This window comes from Bubalus kerabau, chromosome 23, assembly GCF_029407905.1.
Source record: "Bubalus kerabau isolate K-KA32 ecotype Philippines breed swamp buffalo chromosome 23, PCC_UOA_SB_1v2, whole genome shotgun sequence".
Lineage (NCBI taxonomy): Eukaryota > Metazoa > Chordata > Mammalia > Artiodactyla > Bovidae > Bubalus > Bubalus kerabau.
Window position 1 is genome coordinate 18,053,563 of NC_073646.1, and position 21,322 is coordinate 18,074,884.

A 21,322-nucleotide genomic window follows, 5' to 3' on the forward strand; every position below is an offset into this window, starting at 1 on the left:
TTATTTTCTCACAATTCCGGAGGCTTGAAATCCCAGATCAAGGTGTTTGCAGGGTTGACTTCGCCTGAGGCCTCCATCCTTGGCCTGTACATGGCGCCTTTACCCTGGACCCTCACATGTCCTCTTCCCTCTGTGTGTCCGTTAGGGCCCACACGAGGTGAGTGACCTCATTTTACCTTAATTGTCTCTTTCAAGGCCCTATCTCCAAACACATTCTGAGGTATTGGGGTTACGACTTCAACAAATGAGTTTGGAGGGACACAATGCAGCCCGTAACACCCTCCGCCTTCCCCCCACACCCGTCATTAACCCATTCCCTGTGCCTTCCCTGACCTCTGATGCTCATCCCCACTCTCTCATAGGATTGGAACCTTCTTCTGTCCTTTGCTGCCCTTTATCCAAATGATTACTCTTTTCATCATGTTCTACGTCAAAAATGTGAGTCAGTCTGAAGTTGGAACCAATTGGCTTTGCAGTCCCATATGACCCAGTGGTGGTTGAAATTGGGTGGGGTGGGGCAGTGGTGGTGATGGGAAGGCTATCAGGGGACTGGTGTCTAGCTGGGGCCCCCTTGGCCTGCTCCTCTGGCCGCACAAGGGAGGTGACTGCATCTCTTCTTCAGATCAGCCTGATGATGAATTTCCAGCCTCCGAGCAAAGCGTGGCGGGCCTCGCAGATGATGACTTTCTTCATCTTTCTGCTTTTCTTCCCATCCTTCACTGGGGTCCTGTGCACCCTGGCCATCACCATCTGGAGGTAGGAGATGGCAGCCTTGGAGGAGCGGGTGTTTTAAAATGTAGGTTTTTATCATTCTTCAGATATAGTGAGACCAACAGATCAGAAGGCCACAGCCACTGAAAAAATAATTGGTCAAGAAGCAACAGTTAGAACCAGACATGGAACAGTGAACTGGTTCAAAATTGGGAAAGGAGTCCATCAAGGCTGTATATTGTTACCTTGTTTGTTTAACTTATATGCAGAGTACATCATGTGAAATGCCGGACTGGATGAATCACAAGCTGGAATCTTAGTCATCTTATTTAAAAGTGTATAGTTCAGTAGAGTTAAATATATTCACATTGTTTAGCTACAGATTTCTGGAACTTCTTCATCTTATGAAATTGAAAGTCTATACTTGCCAAACTCTGTAATTTTCCCTCTCCCCTCCTCTGTCCTCCCAGCACTTTCTACTTTGTTTCAATGATTTGGACTACTTTAGATACGTCATGCAGAGTACATCATGAGAAACGCTGGGCTGGATGAAGCACAAGCTGGAATCAAGATTGCCAGGAGAAATATCAATAACTTCAGATAGGCAGATGACACCACCCTTATGGCAGAAAGAGAAGAACTAAAGAGCCTCTTGATGAAAGTGAAAGAGGAGAGTGAAAAAGTTGGCTTAAAACTCAGCATTCAGAAAACGAAGATCATGGCATCTGGTCCCATCACTTCATGGCAAATAGATGGGGAAACAATGGAAACAGTGACAGACTTTATTTTCTGGGCTCCAAAATCACTGCAGTTGGTAACTGCACCCATGAAATTAGAAGACAGTTGCTCCTGGAAAGAAAAGCTATGAACAACCTAGACAGCAAATTAAAAAGCAGAGATATTACATTGTGACAAAAGTCCATGTAGTCAAAGCTATGATTTTTCCAGTAGTCATCTATGGATGTGGGAGTTGGATCATAAAGAATGCTGAACACTGAAGAATTGATGATTTTGAACTGTGGTCCTGGAGAAGACTCTTGAGAGTCCCTTGGACAGCCTCTCTCTTTCTGCCATTAGGGTGGTGTCATCTGCATACCAAGTTCCCTTGGTAGCCAACAGATGCTATGATCTAGGGATTAATACATCCAAGTTTGGTCACCACGTGACAGGTGCCCAGTCTTGACTGGCAGGGCCCCCTCACTTCCTCCAGGTCATGCAGGTTCCCAGCTGGGGAGAATCCAGGTCTCCACACAGAGAACAGAACGTCCTCTAATGAACTGAAAGGTCCGTCTGGTCAGGCTTCTTCTTACACCTCCAACCTCACTTTCACTTTCTTGATGAGAGCTATAACCAACCTCAGTTCAGTCCAGTTCAGTCGCTCAGTCGTGTCCAACTCTTTGTGACCCCATGGACTGCAGCACGTGAGGCTTCCCTGTCCATCACCAACTTTCAGAGCTTGCTCAAACTCATGTCCATCAGGTGGGTGATGCCATCCAACCATCCTCTGTAATCCCTTTCTCCTCCTGCCTTCAATCTTTCCCAGCATCGAGGTCTTTACCAATGAGTCAGTTCTTCCCATCAGGTGGCCAAAGTATTGGAGTTTCAGCTTCAACTTCAGTCCTTCCAATGAATATTCAGGACTGATTTCCTTTAGGATTGACTGGTTGGATCTCCTTGCTGTCCAAGGGACTCTCAAGAGTCTTCTCCAACACCACAGTTCAAAAGCATCAATTTTTCAGTGTTCAGCTTTCTTTATAGTCCAGTTCTTACAGTCATACGTGACTACTGGAAAACCCATAGCTTTGACTAGATGGACCTTTGATAATGTCTCTGCTTTTTATTATGCTGTCTAGTTTTGTCATAGCTTTTCTTCCAAAGAGCAAGCGTCTTTTAATTTCACGGCTGCAGCCATCATCTGCAGTGATTATGGAGCCCCCCCCAAAAATAAAGTCTCTCACCGTTTCCATTGTTTAGACAGCAAACAATGAGTCTCTTGGACTGGAAGGAGATCAAACCAGTCAATCCTAAAGGAAATCAGTCCTGAATATTCATTGGACGGACTGATGCTGGAGCTGAATCTCCAATACTTTGGCCACCTGATGTGAAGAACTGATTCACTGGTAAAGATCTTGATGCTGGGAAAGATTAAATGCAGGAGAAGAAGGGGATGACAGAGGATGAGATGGTTGGATGGCATTACCGACCCAATGGACATGAGTATGAGCAAGCTCTGGGAGTTGATGAAGGACAGGGAAGCCTGGTGTGCTGCAGTCCATGGGGTTGCAAAGAGTCAAACATGACTGAGCGACCAAACTGACTGACAGCAAAGAATCAAACCAGTCAATCCTAAAGAAAATCAACTCTGAATATTCATTGCAAGGACTGATGCTTAAGCAGAAGCTCCAATATTTTAGCCACCTGATGTGAAGAGCTGACTCATTGGAAAAGACCCTGATGCTGAGAAAGATTGAAGGCAGGAGGAGAAAGGGACGATAGAGGATGAGATGGTCAGATGGCATCACTGACTCAACAGACATGAGTTTGAGCAAACTCCAGGAGATAATGAAGGACAGGGAAGCCAGGCGTGCTGCAGTCCATGGGGTTGCAAAGAATCGGATGTGGCCGAGCCACTGAACAACAGCAACAATAAATTCAGACCCCAAAAGGAGGGGACCTGTCCCACCATGGGGGCCACGTGGGGAGGAGGCACCGGCATCTGTCAGAGGCAGAGAGAGAGAGTAGTAAATGTGGGCAGAAGTCTTGACTGTGGTTTTCAGTGGGAGGAGAAGGCAAGGCAGGGTCAGCAGGCTTAGGAGGGGCAAATGGGAATAATCTCATTGGGCTCTGGGGTGTAGGGGCCATCTGGGGTTGTCTGGTACCTGGTGCTGGGGTGGTGGGGGCAGAGGAACAATGGCCCAGAGTGTGAGAGCTTGAGAGAGGAGGTGGGGTGGGATGTGGGCTGGGTGTTGGTTTGCATATGAAAGACGTGCTTTGTAGGCTAGCCCTGGGAAAGGCAGTCTCTCTAGCATCAGTAAGGCCCCAGATGTTACAGATCAGAATAAAAAGACATGCTTCATTCAGTGTTTAGCCCAAGTTCCCTTGATAACCAACAGATGCTATCACCAAGGGAGGAATACATCCGAGTTTGGTCACCACCTGTCAGGTGCCCCGTCTTGACTGGCACAGGCCCCTCACTTCCTCCAGGTCCTGCACGTTCCCAGCTGGGGAGAAGCCTGGTCTCCGCACAGAGAACAGAACTTCCTCTAATGAACTGAAAGGCCCCATCTGGTCAGGCTCCCTCTTACCCCTGCAGCCTCACTTCCCATGGCTCCATCCTTCCCCAGCCTCTCAGTCTGTTCAGGGTCATCTGTTTGAAGTGCTCTCCCTGCTCTCTTTGCTTGACCTCTCCTCTCTCAGCTCAAAAGTCCTGTTAAAGATCTGCCCTTCGTGACCATCCCCATCTTCTGTGCATTCCCTTCTCCTCCCTTTCTCTCTCAGGGCGGTTTCCTTTCTTCATTTCCTAGTTCACGCCAGAAGTGCCTTTGAATCTTTGTTTACTTGTACCCTCACTGCTTGACCATCTTTCCCATTAGAACCTGGGAGGGCAGGTATGTCTGTCCTGTTTACTGTGGGCTCGCCGGGGCTTAGTATCTAGCACAGTGCCTTCTGCTGATCTTGAGGAGACAGCAGTGAGTGGTGGCTTGAAGCAGGATTGTAGTTCCCTGCCCAGGAATTGAACCTGGGTAGCCTGGGTGAAAAGCAGGAATCTTAGCTGCTAGATCAGCAAGGGCTAGAGGCTAGAAGCAAAATTTCCCTGGCTCTTGCCATGCTTGAAAGCAAGAATGTTTTAAGGAGGCAAAAACTGTAAAAATACAGTTTTTTTTTTCTACAAAAAAGACTGTACAAAGTTTATTATTAGAGATGCAGTACAGTAAGTGGGGGAGCACACAGAGAAACAGTTTTTTTTTAAGACAAAGGCAAGGCAGAGATACACACATGGAGAGAAAGGGTGTGAGCTTCCTCCAGTAAAGAGGAGGTTAAATTATTTATCTAGGGCATTTTTTCTGGGTCTTTGTTTACCTTTGGCTAATTATTTTGTTTTTCCACAAATTACCTGCCCTGGGAACTTTCTCCAACGTGCATGCGCACCTTTTAGCCAAGATGGATTCTAGCACAGAGGCCTGTGGGAAGTTTGGCATCACCTATTATGGGGTGGTGCCCCCTCCTTTTTAACCACAAGGAGCCTTCTACAGATGTGTAGTTGGGGAGGTCTTCTTGACCTCAAGAATGAGAAAATGTGGTCTCTTTATCTTTTATCTGGGCAAGACTCAGCTCCTCTCTGCCTCTGCCATTGCGTGTGTGCTAAGTCACTTCAGTCGTGTCCAACTCTTTTGGGATCCCATGGACTGTAGCCTGCCAGGCTTCTCTGTCCATGGGGATTCTTCAGGTGAGAGTACTGGAGTTGGGTTGCCATTTTCTTTTCCAGCCCTTACCATTATTGTTCTCTTAAAGTGTCCACTGGAGACAAAGTCCAGCTATTTACCCTGTTCCTGTGGTTATTTCTATCTGGATATGTAAACAGAAGGCTGAGTGTAAATGTCTCACCTGGAGCCCATCTATGTCTTGCCTCAAGAAATATAAACAGGAGGCTAGTTGTAAATGTCTGGCCTGGAGCCCATCTATCTCCTGCCTCAGTTACAAGTTCAGTGGGCCTTTGTCAAATGAATGAGCAAATGAATGAGCAAATGAATGCACAAGGGAGTTGACTTTTTAGAATACTTGTAGAACTGGAACTTGGCAGCTTCAGGGCAGGCTCCTCTGTCGCGTGATGTTCTCAGTTGTCTCACCGCATTGGCTCTTTGCTCTCTTCCTAACCAGTTCTTAGTCTCAGTGAACTCCAGGAGTTGGTGATGGACAGGGAGGCCTGGCGTGCTGCGATTCAAGGGGTCGCAAAAGTCGGACACGACTGAGCGACTGATCTGATCTGATCTGATCTGAACCAGTTCTTGGTGCCCTCTAGTTTCTGCTTGTTCACAACTGACTTTATGTGGCCATTATTACAGCTCTAGCTTCCCTAGGTTACAGCCTCCCCTCTTTGTATTTCCTAGTTCAAGTTCCTAAGGAAGAGAGTCCTATCACCCCAGTTCATTTCTTTGTGCCAGGACACGGCTAAGGTCACAGCCTGGTCTTTGGATTGGATCAAGTTGGATCTAAGTTGGATTGGATCAGTTGGATCAAGTGATCCTGCTGTCCAAAAGCTGGTCCTCAGAATACAGGTCATGAGTACAAAACACACCAGCTGGGCCTGTGAGCGAGAGGGTTTCCTTTGGAAGGGGATATGGATGGAGCAGGCAAGGATCACTGGTTCCAGGTTAAGAGCCCAGAAAGGACTGGGCTATTCTAGAAAAACTATACCTGAGTCTGGTGCTAGAGATGTTTCCCTGTCCCTTGTTTTATCAGATTGAAACCTTCAGCTGACTGTGGTCCGTTTCGAGGTCTGGCCTTCTTCATTGAGTCGATCTACAGCTGGATCAACACCCTGAGGAAAAGGTCCAGCTACCTGTGGGTTGTTTGGATCTACCAGAACCTCATCGGGAGCGTGCACTTCTTCTTCATCCTCACCCTCATTGTCTTGTAAGTGGGGTTCTTCGGAAGACTAGAGGGGGAAACACCACATCAACTCAGCATGCGGGCGGCTAGGCTTGGGAGGGGCGGGTGTTTGGTGGGAAGGCGAAGACTGCAGCGTGGCTCAGTGTTCTGCATCATCCCAACTCTGCTCTTGAATTTTTCTAGGAGTTATTTAATATCTTGTCCTTTTTTGGGAGTCTGTTTATGAAGAAAGGAACACCCGCTCTGCTCCCTCTTAAGATTTAACATGAAAACAAAAAGAAAAAAACTGGGTGTGAGAATGCTTAGAAAAATTACTGTGTGATTCTTTCTGAGGTTGTGACTATCTTAAAGTGGATTGGGTGTTATTAATATATGGGTTAGTGTACTTTCATTTTCAAACTTTAAAATGATTTCTAACTTCTTATGAAAAAGTGGAAGATCTGCCAAGACTGGACTCCTTTTCCTGCAGGAACAGTAGGTCTGCTGATGGCTGCTCCTCTTTAGACGGAGAAGGCAATGGCACCCACTCCAGTGTTCTTGCCTGGAGAATCCCAGGGACGGGGGAGCCTGGTGGGCTGCCGAATATTGGGTCGCACAGAGTCGGACACGACTGAAGTGACTTAGCAGCAGCAGCAGCTCCTCTTTAGAAGCCAAATTCTGATGGCTGAGCTTGTCCATCCTCACACAGAGACACAACTCAACAGCACAGCCTAGTGGAGCCAGCTGATGCCAGTTGTTGAGTGACCCCTGGATTTTACAGGTGGAAGTGCTAAGACTTGCAGAGACAGGGATCCTTCCCATGCTGTAGAGTCTATTTATTGTAGAGGAGGCTGGAACCTGGGTCTCCTAGCTCTTGGTCATGCTCTCCCTCCCAACACTGGTTTGCCTTTGGCCTCCTTACTTAAAACCGGAAGTTCTTCTGTCTTGCTCTTCCAAAATTCTAATTCCCTGGGGAGCTTGTGAGAAATGCAGACTCTCAGACCCTACCCTGACCTATAGCATCTGCATTTAAACAAAATCCCAGGAAGTCTATATCACATGGAAGTTTGAATAGCACTGTCCATATTCCCAAACTCTGGCTACACATTAGAATCATATACACTGAAAAGATTCTGCTCGGGAGTTCCCTGGTGGCCTAGTGGTATGGATTTTGGGTTTTCACTGCTGTGCCCAGGTTCAGTCCCAGCTCTGAGAACTGAAATCCCACAAGCCAAGAGGCCAAAAAATAAATAAATAAAATAAGTTAAAAATACTGTTAAGGACTTCCCTGGTGGTCCAATGGTTGGGAATCTGCCTGCTAATTCAGGAGACACAGGTTTGATCCCTGGTCTGGGAAGATTCCAAATGCCTTGGGGCAACTAAGCCTGGGCACCACAACTACTGAAATCCGTATTCTGCAACAAGAGAAGCTGTTGCAATGAGAAGCTCGTGCACCGCAACTAGAGAGAAAGCCTTGTGTCGCAACCAAGACCTAACGCAGCCAAAACTAAATAAATGTGTTGTTGTTTGTTGTTTTTTGGTCCCTAAGTTGTGTCTGACTCTTTTGTGATCCCAGGGACGGTAGCCCATCAGGCTTCTCTGTCTATGGGATTTCCCAGGCAAGAATAATGGAGTGGGTTGCAATTTCCTTCCCCAGGGGATTGTCTGGATTCAGGGATTGAACCCAGGTCTCCTGCTTGACTAGCGGATTCTTTACCACTGAGCCACCAGGGAAGCCACCAAATAAATAAATAATAATAAAAATACTGTTAAGTGTTTTCACCACAGAAAAAGAAATAATAATCATGTGACATGAGGGAGTGTTAACTAACACCATGGTGGTAATCATGTTGCAATATATAAATGTGTCAAATCAACACCTTAAGCATACTCAATGTTATATGTCAATTCTATCTCAATTTAAAAAATTAAAGTAAAACTAGTAAAACTAGTTTGCATAACTATATGAATTAACTAAAACTCATTGAATTACACTCAAAATGAGTGCATTTTGTAGTATGTCAACCATGCTTCAATAAAGCTATAAAAAGAAGAAAAGATACTGATGCCTGATGCCTGCCCTCGTGCTCAAAAAAGCTCAATTAATTGATCTGAGGAGGGGCCACAGCAGGAGTCTTTTCTCCACTTTTCAGGTGATTTATGTATAGAATCCTGAGAACTATTGCTATAATGAAGTTAACCTCTAAGTCACCCAGATACAACTTTGCAGGAACACTGGCTGGACCAACATCCATCTGTATGCAAATATACGAGTTCCTATGTACCCAGTTGAAATTAGGAGCCTGCAAAGCGTTGGAGAGGGCGTCTGCCATTCTTTCTTTCCTGAAAAGCATTGGAGAGAGCGTCTGCCATTCTTTCTTTTCTTCTTTTCCAGAATCATCACTTACCTTTACTGGCAGATCACAGAGGGAAGGAAGATTATGATAAGACTGCTCCATGAACAGATCATTAATGTGAGTCCCATTGGACCCCTTTGTTACCCTCCCCACCTTTAACATTCTATAATGAAAATTTTCAAACATCATCCAGTATAGAGTATAGTAGAATGAACCTTCCCACCACCCAGCCCTGACCACATCAACATTTGTGTGCTCTTATGTCCTCTACACTGTCCCTTTGCTGTAAATCTCTGGATTATTTTCAAGCAAATCCTGGCCTTTATATCACTTTATCTATAGGCTCTTTCATACTCTTTTAAAAAACATAACCACAGTACCAATCATCACACCTAAAAAAATTAATAATACCTTACTATCATCTTATGGAAACAGTGTCAGACTTTATTTTTCTGGGCTCCAAAATCACTGCAGATGGTGACTGCAGCCATGAAATTAAAAGACGCTTACTCATTGGAGGGAAGGTTATGACCAACCTAGATAGCATATTCAAAAGCAGAGACATTACTTTGCCAACAAAGGTTCGTCTAGTCAAGGCTATGGTTTTTCCTGTGGTCATGTATGGATGTGAGAGTTGGACTGTGAAGAAGGCTGAGCGCCGAAGAATTGATGCTTTGGAATGGTGGTGTTGGAGAAGACTCTTGAGAGTCCCTTGGACTGCAAGGAGATCCAACCAGTCCATTCTGAAGGAGATCAGTCCTGGGTGTTCTTTGGAAGGAATGATGCTGAAGCTGAAACTCCAGTACTTTGGCCACCTCATGCGAAGAGTTGACTCACTGGAAAAGACTCTGATGCTGGGAGGGATTGGGGGCAGGAGGAGAAGGGGACGACAGAGGATGAGATGGCTGGATGGCATCACTGACTCGATGGACGTGAGTCTCAGTGAACTGGGAGTTGGTGATGGACAGGGAGGCCTGGCGTGCTGCAATTCATGGGGTCGAAAAGAGTCGGACACGACTGAGCGACTAATCTGATCTGATCTGATCTGAGCATCTTATAGTCAGTCAAAGGCCAGATTTCCGCAGTTGTCCAGTTAATATCTTTTTACAGCAGGATTACTGAAGTAAAACATCTGGAAAAGTGTCACATGTTGCATTTGGTTGATGTGTCTTTAACGTTTCTTTCAATCTCTAACTGTTCACACCTCTCTGTTCTCTTGCCACCTAGAGGAAACCAGGTCATTTGTTGTGCAGTAGTTCCCTCATTCTGGATATATCTGAGTTTCAACCCTGCAGTGGTGTTTAATAGGGTTTTGTTTTTTTTTTTTTCCTGTAAATGAATGGTGAAATTCAAAGACCTGATTGAGTCCAGATTAAATTTTTTAGCTAGAATAATTCATAGGTGATGCTTTAAGCAATATTTCTCAAGGCATTATCTCATAACATAAAATGTCTGATTGTCTCCTTTTTTGTATGTTAAGAACGATCAGCGGGTCCATGCTTGGTCAGCTAACCTATCCATCATAAAGCTTCCCAGCAGTCTTTCTGCTAATGGATTTAGCAGCCTTTGATGAGTATAGTCCATAGGGTTGCAAAGAGTCAGACACGACTGAAGTGACTCAGCATGCACGCACGCCTTTTTATTCATTGTCCATTTATTTCATTAGGGATTACAAAATAGTGGTACTCTATTTCTAGAATTTCTTCTGCATTTATTAGCTGGAATTCTTCTATAAAAGAAGAATTTTTACTCATCAACTGTTAGAGCACCTTCAAATACCTTCAGGAGAGGAAAGATGAGGTTAAATACATGACTCCCTTTATTTACCTGTTTTCAAAATGATGATTCGGTCCTCCAGTGTATTTGTTTGCTAGGGCTGCAAAGCAAGTACCACAAACGTGGCAGCTGAAAACAACAGAGATGTATTGCCTCACAGTTCTAGAGGCCAGAAGTCCAAAGCCAAGTTGTCAGCAGGGTTGCTTCCTTTCGAAGCTCAGAGCAAGAGTCTCCTCCCTACCTCTCTCATTTTTTCTGGTGGCTGCTGACTAACCTTTGTGTTTCTTGTCATAACTTCATAACTCCCATCTCTGCCTTCATCTTCACAGGGTCTTTTTCTCTCTTGGTCTCTTTCTCCTTTTCACCTAAGAACTTCTCATTGAATTTAAGGTTCATCCTCATCCACAATGATATCATATAAAAAAACCCTTTAATTTAATTACATCTGCAAAGACTCTATTTCCAATAAAACTATATTCACAGGTGGTGGGGTTTGAATAAGAATAACTTAAACATATCTTTTAAAAACGGAGATACTATTCAACTCACTAAACATAGAACCTCCAAATGTGGCCAATGAGAAGTTATCATTATGAATTCGTAGATTTAAGTATGTGTTGGCATCTTTCAATTGTAATCATTTGTTTATGCTTAAAATAGTCTCATCCTTTGCTAGAGGAAATCCTTTTGAATTAGCTCCTCAGTTCTTTTGACTTGATCCCAGGAGTCTTTGGTTACTTCCTTGTTCTCTGGAAAAATAAGATGGTCTGGACTCATCTTGTTCATTTCCTGTCCCAGAATAGGAATTAGGCATTTCTTCAAGGAGTCCTGATCAAATGGTATTTAGAGATCAAAGTCTGGACACGGAGAAATGGTCATTGCTACTGGGCCAGTTGCCTTTTCTTCTAAATACCAACATAACTGTGAGCACTTATGTCTGAAAATATGAGGAAGAAGCAGGACACTATAGGAGTCTATCTGCTTGAGTCTTTGGGGCTTCAGATTACTTGAGTTGGCACATTTCATATTGTAAAGAAAGAGTATTGGTTAGTTGTTGATGTTGGCCAGTCGCTAAGTTGTGTCCCACTCTTTGCAGCCCCATGAACTGCAGCACACTAGTCTTCCCTGTCTTTCACTGTCTCCTGAAGTTTGCTCAAATTCTTGTCTACTGACTCACTGATGCTATCCACCCATCTCATCCTCTGCCACTCTCTTCTCCTTTTCTCTTCAATCTTTCCCAGCATCAGGGTCTTTTCCAATGAGTTCGCTCTTCATATCAGGTGGCCAAAGTAGTGGAGCTTAAACTTCAGCATCAGTCCTTCCAATGAATATTCAGGGTTGATTTTCCTTTAGGACTGGCTGGTTTGCAAGAAGTCTTGTGGTCCAAGGAACTCTCAAGAGTCTTCTCCAGCACCACAATTTGAAAGCATCAATTCTTAGGGGCTCAGCCTTCTTCATGGTCCAACTCTCACATCCATACATGACTACTGGAAAAACCATAGCTTTGACTATATGGACCTTTGTTGGCAAAATGATGTATCTGCTTTTTAATATGCTGTCTAAGTTTGTCATCGGAGAAGGCAATGGCACCCCACTCCAGTACTCTTGCCTGGAAAATCCCATGGATGGAAGAGCCTGGTAGGCTGCAGTCCATGGGGTCGCTAAGAGTCAGACGTGACTGAGCGACTTCACTTTCACTTTTCGCTTTCATGCCTTGGAGAAGGAAATGGCAACCCACTCCAGTGTTCTTGCCTGGAGAATCTAAGGGACAGGGGAGCCTGGTGGGCTGCCATCTCTGGGGTCACACAGAGTCGGACACGACTGAAGCGACTTAGCAGCAGTAGCAGTAGCAAGTTTGTCATGGGGCTTCCCAGGTAGCTCTAATGGTAAAGAACTTGCCTGCCAATACAGGAGAGACATAAGAGATCGAGGTTTGATCCCTAGGTCAGGAAGATCCCTTGGAGGAGGGCATGGCAACCCACTCCAGTGATCTTGCTTGGAGAATCCCATGGACAGAGGAGCCCTGTGGGCTATGGTTCATGGATCACAGAGTCAGTCACAACTGAGCCTGCACACACGCTAGATTTGTCATAGCTTTCCTTCCAAGGGGCAAGCGGCTTTTAATTTCATGGATGCGGCCAACATTCACAGTCATTTTGGAGCCCAAGAAAATGAAATCTGTCACTGTTTCCACTTTTTCACCTTCTATTCGCCATGAAGTGATGGGACCAGATGCCATGATCTTAGTATTTTTGATGGGTTAGTTAGCTAAGCTCTTTCCCACCTATCCCCAGAAGCATTACCCATAGCTTTCTGATGCAACATTGAATGTTTGGGGCAAGTCTTATGAAGACTTCAGTGTGGGAGGGATTTGATGTTAAAGCTTTCTGTTGTAAGAGTAGTGTCAGGTAAACTCAGGAGTTACTGGGATGACATCATTTCAGGAAGGCACCATAGACATCATGCGATCTGCCTGCCTGGGAGTCTTGCCCGGAATGTGGACCACAAAGACAGGGTTGCTGTCTCTAAAAGAACTCAAAGAGACTGGGAATAGGCTCAGGAACAGTCCTTTCAAAACTCCTGGTTCCTTGTTAAAATTGCAAATTCTTTTTTTTGTTTATTTTTGTTTTGCTTTTTTATTTTTATTTTTTAATTTTATTTTATTTTTCAACTTTACAATATTGTGTTAGTTTTGCCAAATATCGAAATGAATCCGCCACAGGTATACATGTGTTCCCCATCCTGAACCCTCCTCCCTCCTCCCTCCCCATACCATCCCTCTGGGTCGTCCCAGTGCACCAGCCCCAAGCATGCACTATCATGCATCAAACCTGGACTGGCAACTCATTTCATACATGATATTATACATGCTTCAATGCCATTCTCCCAAATCTTCCCACCCTCTCCCTCTCCCACAGAGTCCATGAGACTGTTCTATACATCAGTGTCTCTTTTGCTGTCTCGTACACAGGGTTATTGTTACCATCTTTCTAAATTCCATATATATGCATTAGTATACTGTATTGGTGTTTTTCTTTCTGGCTTACTTCACTCTGTATAATAGGCTCCAGTTTCACCCACCTCATTAGAACTGATTCAAATGTATTCTTTTTAATGGCTGAGTAATACTCCATTGTGTATATGTACCACAGCTTTCTTATCCATTCATCTGCTGATGGACATCTAGGTTGCTTCCATGTCCTGGCTATTATAAACAGTGCTGCGATGAACATTGGGGTACATGTGTCTCTTTCCCTTCTGGTTTCCTCAGTGTGTATTCCCAGCAGTGGGATTGCTGGATCATAAGGTAGTTTTATTTCCAGTTTTTTAAGGAATCTCCACACTGTTCTCCATCGTGGCTGTACTAGTTTTAAAATTGCAAATTCTTATTACCCTTCCTTTCTCCAAGCAATAGAGGCAACAGATAACATTTTGTTGAGCACTTATTGATGCCTGGCATTGTGCTAAGTGATGAACAAAGATTCTTATTTAATTTTTACTACTCACTTTATAGTGCATTCATTTCTTTAACCTCTATTTTTAAATTAAGGAAATGGATGCTTATAGAGTGAAGCAAGCTGCCCAAAGTCACAAGGCTATTGGGATTTGAATCAGGCAGCTCCTAAGTTTATGCTCTCAGCTACAGTGCAACTTTGCCTCCTGAGTCAAAATTCTGTTGGGCAAAGCCTATGAGTTTGTAGTCTTGCAATCTCTCCAGGTAATTCTAATTCACACTAGAGTATGAAAACAGTTGCTACAGACAAGAGATTTTCAAACAAGTTGGCCACATCCAAGACAGCTGGGGAACTTGTTAAAAGTACCAATTACCATGGACAGCTCTTTCTTACAGAAGAATTTCAATTACTAAATGTAGAAAGAATGAGGGAAATAGAAGGCCATTATAAACCAAATATTGCCGTAATAATTGTTGCAAGCAAGATCCACTGGTGGATGCTAAAATGAGTGGGTGAAAGTTTAGGAAGAAACAAAGGCATGGAAAATGGGATTGACCTAGACTGGACAGACCAGGAGGTGAGTGCTAGCTCACCTCAGCACTCTCTTATCTGTAATAGACTCATAGGAAAGTGATTCCCCCTCCTGGGGAAGGCATACCCCATTCCTTTGTTCTCTTTCCCAATTCAGGAATTATTTGTCAGTGTCTACTTTGTTAACACAGATAACTTAAAATTTTTTTATATATATTTATTTATTTTTGGCTGTGCTGGGTCTTTACTGATGTATGGGATTTTCCCTAGTTGCCCTGAGCAGGCGCTACCCTCTTGCTGCTGTGTACAGGCTTCTCACTGCGGTGAGTTCTCTTTTTGTGACTCCCAGTAAAAGCCTGTTGCTGAACCATGAAAGACGCCAGGATTCTTGGCCTCTGGAGGAGAATTCAATCTGGGGCCAGAGATGAGACTTGATCACTCAGACCTTTTGTGTAATAGAGTTTTAAAAGAGTATAAAAGGGATAGAGAAAGCTTCTGACATAGACATCAGAAGGAGGCAGAAAGAGTGCCCCCTTGCTAGTGTTAGCAATGGAGTTATATATTTTTAAATTACTTATAACAGTGAATCAAAAGAATGTCTGGAGGTTGTAAAGACCTTACTAGACCCACTCCCATAATTGACATTTTAAGAAAACAGGATTAGCCAGAAGGTTTTTTCCAGAGACCATCCTCAAGCAGGATACATTATTGTTATATAATCCTAAGGAATGTGGAGGAAAAAAAGTTTGTCCTTTCTTCCTCCTTGAGAATTCCAGACCCCTCTCTCCTTGGGGACCGCTGGACTTCTTATCAACCTGCCTAGGAACTGACTCTCTCACCAGGCTCTAGAGCACAGGTGCCATAGTTTTGGTGCATGGGCTTAGTTGCTCCATGGCATGTGGGATATTCCCGGATCGAGGATCCAACCTGCGTTTCCTGCATTGGCAGGTGGATTCTTTATCACTGAGCCACCAGGGATGCCCTTACACAGATAACTTTGACAAATGAAATATAGTTGATGTTCTTCAATGCAGAGCTATAAGCTTTGACATTCTCAGTGGAAGCACAGGGCAGACCCAGGCAACGCTGGGTTCCCAGAGAGTGCTCCAGGGCAAAGGGCATGCCAAGAGGAGGAATACTATAAACCATTTGTCCTGGGCCCTCTGACAATGGTGTGTAGGTTGCTTCTCGCAGCAGACTAGAGAAAGCTACTACTCAGCCTGCTAGGATAATTGCTTTAGAGGAGAAATATTACAGTTTAGGAAGGCTATGGGGGTTAATTTGGTTTTGCTGTGAGATGTTTCTTTTCTCTCATCAATAGTAAACATGGCAGCAGTCTCCAGCCTCCACAGGGTCCAGGACCCTGTGCTGTGTTGTGCTTAGTCGCTTGGTTGCATCTGACTCTTTGTGACCCCATGGACTGTAGCCCGCCAGGCTCCTCTGTCCATGTGGCTTCTCCAGGCAAGAATACTGGAGTGGGTTGCCGTGTCCTCCTCCAGGGGATCTTCCCAACCCAGGGATTGAACCCAGGTCTCCCACATTGCAGGTGGATTCTTTACCATCTGAGCCACCAGGGAAGCCCAAGAACACTGGAGTGGGTAGCCTATCCCTGCTCCAGGGAATCTTCCCAATCCAGGAATTGAACTGGGGTCTCCTGAATTGCAGGCAGATTCTTTACCAGCTGAGCTCCCAGGCAAGCCCATCCAGGACTGTACCACTCTAAAAATCAACCTTTCCACCATTTGCTTCTCAACCCCACACCATCATTTATTCTCCATATTTTTGTTTTCCTTTTTGGCAGGAGGGCAAAGACAAAATGTTCCTGATAGATAAGTTGATCAAGCTGCAAGGTATGGAGAAGAGAGCAAACCCCACCTTATTTACACTGGAAAGAAGAGATTTGGAGGTGAGGCTGCAGGCTGCCTTGGGATCCCTGTGACACGGATGTGCCCTCCTGTAAAAAGTGCATCAGGAGCTAGAATCACATCTGGGCCCTTCACTTTCTGTGTTTTAACATTTCTTTACTTTTATTTAAAAATATAGTATGCATTCACCATATTCTATGCCTGGCCATGTTCTAGGTAATGTAACATTCTGGTAATATCGTGGCAACACAGCAAGGCCCTTCCCTCCTGGAGCTTGCATACATCTTCCTATTACCCAGCCATACAGAAGTGTGTCCCACTGGAATGAAAAATGCCTTGAAATTTCACCCCGCTAGGTTAATGCTTCAGTGTATATTCTTCCAGATCTTTCCCCCAGGCATCTGCACACATCCATACATCTACTAACATTCTTGTTTATTTATTTGTTACAAAAATGGGCTATATTTTACACATAACTTCCCCTCTCCCTGCTTAATACTGTATCTCAAACATTCTTTCAGTTTGTAAATACTTGGACATTTGGGTTGTTCCCAGTTAAAGACAATGTGTAATGAAACTTTTTTGTTATAGTTTTCGTATGTGAGTGTTTTATCTGCCTCAGGCATATGCATAATAATGTTAATAGATATTGCCATATCATGCTCTTAAAAAGGTTTCGCAAATTTTATTCTTACCAAAAGGGTTTGAGAGATCCCTAGAACCCTGCTCTAGTACCAAAGCCTGCACTGACTTCACTGGTATCCTAGGAAATGTGGATAAACAGTAAACCCATGTTAATTCAAATGCTGCTACTTTCGGAAGTTATGATCTTGTCCAAAGACACTGCCAGGTTGTTTATTGTCTGTGCAAATTAATACCATCAGCACAATACGGGTAAGGGACTTAGAGGCCCAGCTCAAAATTCTATCACCGCAGGGACCATGACTGTACCTTTGCAGCCACAGGTCCTAATATATTACCTGGTGTCTTGTAAATGTTCAGTAAATATCTGTGAAATGAAAGATTAAATGAATGGAATCACTGTCCATAAAAAATAGAACATGTTTGATATTTCCGTGACTGAATCTTGACCTTAATCTGTCACCTCTTAATTTTAAAATGGTGGGGCTCGCAAGTCTTATCACCTATGCAGTAGGATCTGAGGTCAACACAATTTTCTAGTGATGAGATTTCTTGTTTTCTTCTTTTTTAGCAATGGGGCCCTCTGCATGTCAGGCAACATGATGCTCCTCGAGGTGAGTATCCAACTGGCACTGACGAAGGTCTGATTCATCCAGATGATAGATCCCAAGACAGAGGGTCAAAACTGCTTCTAGATTAAGTCATTCAATTGTAAGAACTGGCCCAAACTGCCTTCAGCAAAAACTTGAGAATACTTCTTGCCTTAGGCATAGCCAGAAGCACGGACTCACAGGATGTCACAAGACCTGGTTTCCTTCTGTTCAGTTCTCCATGTTATTTCCTTTCTCAAATGATCTCTTGATATTACAAGACAACTTTATTAGCTTCTTGTATCTTTGCAGATTCAAGTCTAGTGATGAGGAGACCCAGAATTCTCTTTATGTTTCATTTGATCTGATTGGGTGATACACTCATCCATGAATCAGTTGCTGTGATCAAGATACGGTGATGACTTCATTGGCCAGATCTGAGTCACAGACCTCATCTTTAGGTATAGGTGGTACAACATAGAGACCACAGGGACTGAGAGAATGGATAAAGGTAGTTTTCCAAAGAAAACCTGTGACTGATGCCAGAACAGGAATGAATATTGGGGAGGAAATGGACAAACAAATAAACCCACTCATCTTTTTGGAATAGCATTTCTGATACCTCCGATGGTGGGAATTCAAGGGGCAAAGTTGAAGAAACTTAGAAGGAGGAAGCAGGGAAAGCCTGAGAAGCTGTGGGATCTTGAAAGCCACTTTGGTCTTTCCAGTGGAGATATGGGCCAGTATGCATCTGTGCTAACATCTCTTCTCTTGTATCAAACACAGACCTGAGATTCAGGCAATCATTTCAAGAAGATAATCCAAAGGCCTGATAATTATCGTGGCACCCAGACGCCAACCAAAGAAGGACAGAAGATAGATGAAGCATCTTCCTCCGTGCCACCTGGGCCTCTAGGAGCTTCCCAGATGAAATTCAAACCTTTAGCCAGAAGTGGAAACTGACTACAATGTAAATACTGAAGTAAAATTGGGCATTCCCTGTTGGGTTTTTTATACCTGAATTGCTGATTTTTCCAGACAAAATATTTGAGATTTTCCAATAAAGACAGTTGTAGTATTTGAACAAGTTCACAAAAACCTGGGAAGAGTTACAGTTTATCTTTAAGAGCTATGTAATGAATTCTTGGTCCTTAGAAATCTCCCCTCCCAGTACTCCCAGACCTGGCAAAGGTTTGGAGACTGGTGCTAAGACAAGAGGTCCAGCCTAAATAAAAATGTGATCCTCAATCAAGGATGTGAAGCCTCTAAATTGTGGAACCTGCATTTTTTCATGACTTGGAACTAAAAATAACCCCATGTTACCCCAAAGTGAAAGACAACCAGAGGTCTCATCTATGAACTTTGTTACGTATTGAGTACATGAGTCTTTCAGATTGGACTGGGGTGGGGATGTGTGGACAGGGATTCTGTCCCTGTGAGGTTTTATACATGATCATCAGAGTCTTAGGTTGAACCAAACATGAAATCAGTGGTGATGTGTGTAATATATGTGTATGTATATGTGTGTACATATGAATGCATATTCATTGGAAGGACTGATGCTGAAGCTGAAACTCCAAAGCTTTGGTCACCTGATGCAAAGAACTGACTCATTGGAAAAGACCCTGATGCTGGGAAAGATTGAAGGCAGGAGAAGGGGATGACAGAGGATGAGATGATTGGATGGCATCACTGAGTTGATGGACATGAGTTTGCGTAAGCTCTGGGAGTTGGTGATGGACAGGGAAGCCTGGCATGCTGCAGTCCATGGGGTAGCAGAGTCAGACATGCTTGAGTGACTGAACTGAATTGAACTGAATGAATGCATATATGTATGAAGCATTCTTTTGCATATTTGCCAAATAATTCACAAGGCATGTGAACTTTACCTAAAACTGAAGGGCCCAGGAGAAAAGAGCAATTACCAAATTACTCCAGAGGAAAAATCTCTTGAGTGATCACTGTCATGAAATCCAACTGGAACTGAATTTAGAAAAAATTTAAGATGAATTTGAAATAAAACATCCAGTCAGTGCTCAATCATTGGTTCACATCATTGACTTATTTGTTCACTAAGTCATTCATGAGTTTAATTAAGCTCTTTTAGTATCATCTTTGCTAGTGGTTGCTGAAAGTGTTCATTCATTCGTTCCACAAGGATGTGCCAAGTGGTGATGAACAAGATGCTGCACAAGTCAAGACACAGTCTCTACCCTCACGTGCTTATTGTCTAGCAGATCACTTTAATTTTAATTAATTAAACAATAATTATAGCAGGTATCATGAAGGAGAAGCCCAGGGAATTATGGGAGACAACCTGTCTGTGGGGTCAGTGAAGGCAGTCTGTGGAATTGATATTTGAAGGAATTTTCCCTCTAGTTTCCCTCTATCCTAATGCTGCTTGTGCCTCTTTGGCTTCTACACTGAAATGTGAACTCGCTCGGAAGCATCACTTTTGCTTACTTCCCATATGCTCAGGGCTTGTATCGGAACTTCTTCTCCATCCACCTCTTGTCTCCACTTCAGTGCGGCCCCACCTCTCCTGGAAATTCAAGCCTGGAAGTGTTGTGTGGGCAGGCCTCACACATGGAGTTGAGTGTGCACCATCCTCACACCCATGGTCTCGAGATACATTTGGGGATACATGAGTTTGCTAGGGCTGCCATAACCTGTACCACAGACTGGAGACTTCAACAACACACGTTCATTTTTTTTTCACAGTTCCAGAGGCTGGAAGTCTAAGATCAAGGCGTCCACAGTTGGTGTCCACAGTTTGGGTTTCCCGCTGAAGCCTCTCCCCTTGGCCTGTAGGTGGCCGCCTTCTTGCTCTGTCCTCATGTGGTCTTTCCTCTGTGCGCACACATCCTGGTGTGCCTTTGGGTCCCAATTTCCTTTTCTTATAAGGACACTAGTCAGATGGGATGAGGACCCACCCTGATGGCTTCACTTTAACTAACTCACACGTTTAAAGGACTTCTCTCCAAATGTGGTTCATTCTGAGGCACTGGAGGTTAGGTCTTCACATATGAATTTTGCATCAACACAGTTCAGCCCTCATGGGGCAACTCACCCCTGCCAGGCAGGAATTCTCATCAGGCAACTGGGCTCTCAATGCTGGCTGAGCTCAGGGTCACACAGGGAGCTGGCTGTTCCAATAGCCGGGCCCAGGCCTTGTGCCAGACCAGCTCAGTCGGGCATCAGTGTGTGCTGTGCTAAGTCACTCAGTCATATCTGACTCTGTGTGACCCTATGGGCTGTAGCCTGCCAGACTCCTCTGCCATAGGATTCTCCAGGCAAGAATACTGGAGAGGGTTGTCATGTCCTCCTCCAGGGGATCATCCCCATTTTTCTCTTAAAGCTCTCCAGATGGTGTCAGTGGGAAGCCAGGGCTGAGAACAACTGAGCTAGGATCTAGAGTAGTTCTTTCTGAACTTGACTGACCATAGAAGTCACCTAAGGCACCTATTAAACATTTAAACAGTGAACTCAGAATATTGCATCAAATATTTCTGGGACCATTGCCCATCTTCCTCTTTCAAAACTTGTCTTAATTAGCTCAAAATGATCAAAGTAACATATGCTTTCCAAGAGTTACCTGAAAGCTGGATAATCCCTGAGGTTTTAAGTATTCAAAAAAGATTGTCTGTCTTGAATTTCTACAGGTTCTGATCCTTCAAATGTCCACAGTGAATCACCCAATTCATTTTTTTACAAGGCAATGAGATGACTGTGTGTGAAGTTCAATTATAAGGATTAAAAAAAAATCATGACTGACATGTTTTTAATAATCTTTGAATTGAGGACAG

At 44.0% G+C, this 21,322-nt stretch overlaps 1 protein-coding gene across 1 annotated transcript in view; it reads left to right on the plus strand.

Annotated features, from left to right (window-relative positions):
• TMC5 (transmembrane channel like 5) overlaps nucleotides 1-18,761 on the plus strand; it is a 56,748-nt gene extending 37,987 nt beyond the window's left edge. Inside the window, exons 15-21 of the mRNA XM_055561342.1 lie at nucleotides 363-438; nucleotides 623-756; nucleotides 6,172-6,345; nucleotides 8,696-8,774; nucleotides 16,221-16,325; nucleotides 17,498-17,540; nucleotides 18,303-18,761. Of these exons, the coding sequence (XP_055417317.1) occupies nucleotides 363-438; nucleotides 623-756; nucleotides 6,172-6,345; nucleotides 8,696-8,774; nucleotides 16,221-16,325; nucleotides 17,498-17,540; nucleotides 18,303-18,349 (658 nt within the window). The 3' untranslated portion in view covers nucleotides 18,350-18,761. The remainder of the gene's footprint in view (nucleotides 1-362; nucleotides 439-622; nucleotides 757-6,171; nucleotides 6,346-8,695; nucleotides 8,775-16,220; nucleotides 16,326-17,497; nucleotides 17,541-18,302) is intronic.
• The last annotated feature ends 2,561 nt before the right edge of the window (nucleotides 18,762-21,322 follow it).